This window comes from Capra hircus, chromosome 18, assembly GCF_001704415.2.
Source record: "Capra hircus breed San Clemente chromosome 18, ASM170441v1, whole genome shotgun sequence".
In the NCBI taxonomy this organism is placed as follows: Eukaryota; Metazoa; Chordata; class Mammalia; order Artiodactyla; family Bovidae; genus Capra; species Capra hircus.
The window spans coordinates 67,057,420-67,064,528 of NC_030825.1; the positions used below are offsets into that span (position 1 = coordinate 67,057,420).

The 7,109-nt window shown below is 60.8% G+C and overlaps 1 protein-coding gene across 1 annotated transcript; it reads right to left on the reverse strand.

The window, feature by feature from the left end:
- On the reverse strand, positions 2,396–7,063 carry A1BG (alpha-1-B glycoprotein). Its single transcript, XM_018063545.1, has 8 exons — positions 6,681–7,063; positions 6,574–6,609; positions 6,211–6,489; positions 5,308–5,580; positions 4,791–5,087; positions 4,050–4,346; positions 3,125–3,412; positions 2,396–2,572 (listed from the first exon to the last, which is right to left on the reverse strand). The coding sequence occupies exons 1-8, from the start codon at positions 6,712–6,714 to the stop codon at positions 2,565–2,567; spliced, it is 1,512 nt and encodes a 503-aa protein (XP_017919034.1). The 5' UTR covers positions 6,715–7,063; the 3' UTR covers positions 2,396–2,564.

Consider the following 7,109-nt stretch of genomic DNA (forward strand, 5'->3'; position numbering starts at 1 on the left):
CACTCAGAGCACCTACCACACCCTCTTTGTCGTGAGATGTGTATCTACTTTGTTTATCCAAAGGAGAAGGAGTTCAGGGGAAGAAAGGAATCTTTATTAAGGTCTTACATCCCATTTAAATGGTAAAATATTAATTCTAAGAAGACTGTAAAGAGTTAAGTATGCATATTGTGATCCCAAGAGAAATCTTTTAAAAGGACTATACAAAGAGAATTCATTAGAATGACTGAGGCTGAAGCTCCAATACTTTGGCCACCTGATGCAAACTGACTCATTGGGAAAGACCCTGATGCTGGGAAAGAGTGAAGACAGGAGAAGGGGATGAGAGAGGATGAGAGGGCTGGATGGCATCGCCATTCGATGGACATGAGTTTGAGCAAGCTCTGGGAGTTGGTGATGGACAGGGCAGCCTGGCATACTGCAGTCCATGGGGCTCGCAGAGTCAACACGACTGAGTGACTGAAATGAACTGACAGATGATCAGAACTCAGATGAGTTAAAAAGGAAGCTGAGAACCAACCCAAAAGAAAGCAGGAAAGGGGAAGCTGACAGGTAACAAAAGGAACCAAGAGGCAGACCAAACCATAGGCTTATACATCATTACATATAAGTGATCTGAACATGCCAACTAGAAGAACTTGCCAGAATGAATTTCTTTAAAAAAGAAAATAAGAAACTCTTTTCAGTATGATGATATAGGGACTTCCCTGGTGGTCCAGGGGTTAAGAATCCACCTTGCAATCCAGGGGACGTGTTTGATCCCTGCTCAGGGAACTAGATCCCACATGCTGTGTAGAAACTGAGTACCACAACTACTGAGCCCACGTGCTCCGAAGCCGCCAAGCCACAGCTAGAGACTTCATGTGTCCCAGGGAAAGATCCTGCATGATTCAATGAAGATCCTCAGGCCTCAACTAAGACCCAATGCAGCCAAAGAAATAAATATTTTAAAAATAAATGTAATTATATAGGTAAGCTTAAGGTAAAAAAGTGGAGAAAGATATATATTATGACATCTCCATCAAAAAATGCTGCAATGGCTATATTAATATCAAACCAAGTAGACTTAAGAACAAGGAAAATTACTAGGAACAGAGAGAGAAGTTACATAGTGATAAAGAGACAATTCACCAAAAAGACATAACAGTTCCAAAATGTATGCATTTAACAACAAAGCCTTAAAATAACAGGAAATAGAAACTGATAGAACTGAAAGAAAATCATAGACAAATTCACAATTATAATTGGAGACTTCAACACCCCTCTCACTAGAATCAACAGAACAAAACAGAAAACCAGTAAGGATGCCAAAGAACTGACCAGTGTCATCAACCAACTGGATGTAATGGATGAAGCTGCCAAAGGTCAAACTTTGTTTATCCAGAAATAATTTCCCATGATTTAAGCTAAGATAACGCTTTTTAAGTCTGATATTAAGCTGTTGCTAATGTTTACCCCCAAAAGTGAATGGTCTAAGTTTCCACCTGAGGAAAATGAAAAAGAAGAAATTAATTCAGAATTAAGTAGAAGGAAGGGAATGATACAAGTAGAGAGTCACAAAATAGAAAAGAGTACCAAAATGAGCACTCTCTAAGGCAATCTGGTCTTTGATAAATATAACTACAATTGATAAACCTCTAGCTAGACAGAGAGGGAGAAGGGACACAGCATCAGTCATGAAAGAGGTGGCATCACTACAGACCCTGCAGGCATGCGGAGACTACAGCTGTGCGATGAGCAACTCCGTGCCAGACAATCAGACCTCTCCGGTCAAGAAACAGGCACATTTCTCGCAGAAACAGTTCACCAAGCATTAGCTGATGATGCTAGCCTTACTCACAACTGATGTGTGTCAGCACCTGGAGGGCCAGGCTAGGGCGGGTCAGTGGTCCAGGAGCGGTCCGGTTAGGGGACCGCGGGGAAGAGCAAAGAGGACTCCTCCCTCCCGCGGCCTTGGGCTGCGGGGTGGGTGGCCCGGTCTCGGCGCGGGACACAGCCCCGCATCGCCACCTGGTGGCCGCTGAGCCGGGAAGTTCAGTTCAGTTCAGTTCAGTCGCTCAGTCGTGTCCGTCTCTTTTCGACCCCATGAATCGCAGCACGCCAGGCCTCCCTGTCCATCACCAACTCCCGGAGCCGGGAAGAGAGAGCTGCAAAATGCAGCCTCTGAACCGCCTCCTGTCCAGTCAAGGAGGTCCGGAGCCTCATCTGCCTCCCACACTTGCGGGGGCTGGACGGAGGGGACTGGGGAGCAGGAGGAAGCTTAATGGGAGAAGGCAGGAGAAGGGGCCTCCATCCTCAGGATCCAGCCCAGAGCCCACCCACTTTCAGGACTCCAGATCCCAGCCCCGGGGCTCCCGCCCCCCGCACCTGGACCACCATGGGCCAGAGACACGTCTTAAAGGCTGTCTGCACATTTATTAGTTCCTGGGATGGATCAGGGAAAGGCGGCCACTCCCCCTGCCCCCAGGGAGAACTCCAGCTTCCCGCTGCAGCACAAGGCATCGGAGGCAGGCTGGAGAAAGGACTTCCCGAGGATACCATCAGCACCCGGCTCGGCCCCTGGGTCAGCTTCCTGGACCAAGTGGACAAAAGTGATGGTGGGGAGGAAGGCTCCCTGCATCCTCCCTAATGAGTCAGGGCGGGCCTCATTGAGGCCTCAGCAGGGCAGGGACTGGTCAGCTGCCCGCGAGGAAACAGGCCCCCACCGCCCCCTACAGGTGCTGGTGACCACACCCCGCCCTGCCTTGCAGTCCCCCGACACACACACACAGCACACACACACACCCAGCAGTCTAGGTACACACACACACACACGCACGCACGCACGCACACACACACACACACCCAGCAGTCTAGGTGCGCGCACGCACACGCACACGCGCGCGCACACACACACACACACACCCAGCAGTCTAGGTGCGTGCACGCACACACACACACATGCACACACACACGCACACACACACACACACACACACACGCACACACACACACACCCCCAGGAGTCTAGGCCCACCAGCCAATGTCAGCGCTGGAGGGGCTCATGAAAGCGCAGCCCTGGAGGAGGGTACCATCTGGGCAAAGGCCTGGATCGCAACCCCCTCTTCCTGGGCCTTCCATTCACCTGCCACCTGGAGCTCCACCGGGTCGCTGAGCTCAGACAGCAAGGAGCGGGACCCGCCGGTGCGGTAGCGGCAGCTGTATGTGCCGGCGTGCTGGCGGCCCACGTGGGTCAGCACCAGGTCCGCGGAGCGGTTGGTGGACCAAGCCACCACCAAGGGCTCCTCTTCGCCCGCGCGCAGCAGCAGGAAGGAGACGTCGGGCACCTGGGCCTCGCAGCGCAGGACAGCATCGCGGCCCGGGGTCAAGGCCCCAGTCCACAGGGCCCGGAGCTGCGGCCTGGGCAGCGGTCCTGGGCGAGCGGCGGGAGGTCAGGTGAGTCCCCTCGGCCCCTCCGACCCTGGGCACTGCGCTGTAGCTGGCGGGCCTCCCCGCCCCACCCCCTAGACCTGCCATGAGGTCTGAGCCCCCCAGGGGTCCCCATCACGGGCACGCAGCGCCCAGGAGGAAAACGCCACCCGCCCAGTGGAGTGGGGTTTCCGCGGAGGGCACAGCCGGGGCAGCGACCCGGAGGTGGGAACTGTGTCCCCAAGAGGCCCGGACGCGGAAATCCAAGGAGCACACAGACCCAAGGCCGGCGGGGGCTCGGCGAGAATTACACCTCGACCCTCCGCATAGGCACCTGGGCTCCAGGAGGGCTGGGGTCCTAATCTGACGACCACCGACAGGCGCGTGGCGCAGGGAAACCAAGGCACGAGCCGGTGCCAGAGCGGCTAGAAGTCTGAACCCTAAAAGCTGGATCCGCCCCCCACGATCTCCAACAACGCGCCCCACCTGCCCGGCGCTCAAGGCGGCGGCAGACCGGTCACCAGGCGGGGCGCCCCGGGGCCCTGGCGGCCGACCCCCTCAGGCCCCGGGAGCCTCTCGTCGGACCCCGGGACAGGCGTCCGGGGAGAAGGGGGCTCCGGGCGGCCGCGCCCGCAGCTCACCGTCAACGCGCAGCTCCAGGGTCGCGCTAGGCTTGGAACCCGCGAAGGGCGGCGACGTGTCCACGTAGACGCAGCTGTAGTTGCCCGAGTCCACCGCCGAGACGCCGCGCAGCTCGAATTGGGCCTCGGGGCCCGCGGGGCTCAGGACGCGCTGCACCCGGCTCCCGCCCGCGTCCTTGCGCACCAGGGCGAAGCGCACGCCGGCGCGGGGTGCCCGGCACCGCAGCTGCACCAGCGCGCCCGGCGTGGGACTCAGGATCGCGGGTTCGGCCGACAGCTCCGGCGCGGGGAGCGTCCCTGCGGGGAGCGCGCGGGAGGCTGGCGCACAAACCGGATCCTCCCCCGGAAAGATCCGCCCCGCTCCCTCCTGGGAGGCCGGCGGGGCCCACCCCCGAGCCTTCCTCCCGACCCGGTCCGGTCCTCGCCGGACGCGGACGTTCCTACGCTCTCCGCACTAGTCCATAAGCGCAGGAAAACGGGGCGCGGGCGCATTTTGTGGAGGGAGCACTCCCGAGCCCCCCGACGGCCGCGTCCTCTCCTGAGCTTTACGCCCCGGGCCCGAGTCCTTAGGGTCCTGCAGCTCCCCCGGCTCCCTCCACAGCGGCCTCAGGGCCCGCCGGAGCTGGCCCTGCGCTCCTCGCCCTCGGCTCGCGAGGGAGCGCGCGCCCCGGGCACGGGCAGGCCCGCGTCCAGGCTCTGTCCCGGCTCTCGCAGCCCCGCGGTCTCGTCCCGCAGGCTCACCGTCGCTCAGCACCAGCTCGGCCGGCGCACTGTCTCGGGACCAGGCCGCCAGCTCGCTGCGCAGCCGGTAGCGGCAGGTGTAGCCGCCTCCGTCGCCCGCGGCCAGTGCGCTCAGCAGGAAGAAGACGCGGTCCGGACTGGTGCTGGCCCGGGGTACCAGCTGCTCCTCCGCGCCCCGCCGCAGCTGGAAGTCCACGTCGCTCAGGGGCGCCACGCAGGTGAGCGAGGCAGGCGAGCCCGGCCTCAGGACCTGGGCCGACTCCCTGTCCACCGTCAGCCTGGGCGCCGGCGGCGGGGCTGCAGGGAGGGGTGTGTCACTGGGGCGGCCGCTGGGGGTCCCAGCCTCCAGACCTCTGTCCCAGAACAGCCTGCCGGTGGCGGGTTCCGACGCCGCTCCCCAGACAGGCCGCTGCTTCCCACAGCCGTCCTGGGTGGGGCTGCTCAGGGTCCAGGGTAGTTTCTCGTCCTCCAGGAGCCTCCTCCCCCAGGAGCCCTCTGGGATGGCCCACCCACTCACCCAGCTCCTCTACGGTCACTGTGGCACTGGGCTCCGAGGGGGTGCCTGCCGCGTGGGTCCGGTAGCTGCAGCTGTAGTTCCCAGCCCGGTGGACCGGGAAGGAGGCTTGCGTGGCCTCTGGGGCCTCAGCCACCTCCACAAACTGGTCCTCGCCTTCCTGCCTCAGCAGGAAGGTCACGCCTCGAAGTCCCGAGAGGCACAGCAGCGTGGTGTTCAGGCCAGGTGTGATCCAGGACACGGGACTGGTTGAGAGCGAGGGTGGGGGCAGGGGCTCTGCGGATGGGGCAGGGGTCACAGCGGGGCAGGGGTCTCGGGTGGCTCTGCCTGAGCTGGGAGACATGGGGGCCCAGCCCGAGCTGGACCTCCAAGCTCCTGACAGTGTGAGAGAGCCGGGAGGTGGACGTCTTGATAGGGGCGTGAGCCCGGAATACAAGTGGAAGGCATGGGGCCGGTCTGCCCGCAGCTTCCTGGGGATTCAATCATCTATTCCTCACAGCCTTCTAGGGTTGGTGAAAACATCACCCTCTTTTTGGTCAGTCACTAAGTCTGTCCAATTGTTTGGCACCCCACGGACTGTAGCCCGCCAGGCTCCTCTGACCGTGCGGTTCCCCAGGCAAGGACACTGGAGCGGGTTGCCATGCCCTCCTCCAGGGGGTCTTCCTGACCCAGGGATTGGACTGGCCTCTCCTGCGCTGGCAGCTGGAGTCTTTACTACTGAGCCACCAGGGAAGCCCAGTCTCCCTTATTCTACAGATGGGGACACTGGGCTCAGAGACAGGACCTGAACTGCCCGAGGCCACCGGCTGCTCCGGACGGCAGGAAGAGCGCAGGGGGCTTGAGGTGTGGGCAGAGGAGCCTCCCCAGCAGCCCGCCTCCTGCCTCCAGGCCGTGGACCACACTCACCTGCTCCCGTCACGTCCACCGGGTTGCTAGGGCTGATCCAATCGTCGCTGCCCTTGTAGCGGCAGCTGTAGAGGCCCCGGGTGGTGCTGGTCACTGGTCCCAGCGGGAACCTGTGCTCGTGAGCAGGGGACTCCAGGTGCACCGGTTCCTGGCCCACGCCATCCTTGAGAAGCTGGAACTCCAGGGCTGGCAGCGGGCTCTGGCAGGTCAGCGTCACGTTGGCCCAGGGTGCCAGCGGTGAGCTGGCCTCAGCCCACAGGGATGGCCTGGGGTCGAAGACTGCATGGGGGAGGCAATCAGAGCCGGGTACCCACCTGGGGGCTCACCCCGCAGTGCCCCCCGTGCCCAGGCCAGCCTACTCACACGTCGCCTGCTCAGTCACCGGGCTCAGGGCCAGACCTGCAGAGACCTGGCTGTTAGGCCTCACTGCCATTCCCCCCGCCCCCAGCCACCCCAGGACCCAGCCTCACCCCAGAGCAGCAGGAGGGCTGCCCGAGCAGACATGGTCCACCTCCTGCAGCCTCGGGGCTGTCTGTGGGGTTATAAGGTGCAGCCAGGGCGGCGGGGCTGACCCCCACGTCCTTCCCGGAAAGCTGGGCTCCAGGGGCAAAGGGCGAACCTTGACCCCCAGAGGCTCAGCCACAGCAACAGTCAATAACCGCGCTGAATGGATTTGCTGCCTTCCGGTCAGTTTTGCAAACCTCTCACACGCAGTTATGGGGACTAGCAGCAGTCAGGATGCACGTTTCGGCCCCGGACATGTCAGGACTGGACACGGCTTCTTTTTAGGATCCCGCTGGCAGCCCTCGCGGGCAGGTTATTTTTCCCTTGGATATCCCAACCACAAAAAACCTGCCTGCCAACAAGAGACTGGTTCAATCCCTGAGTCAGGAAGCTCC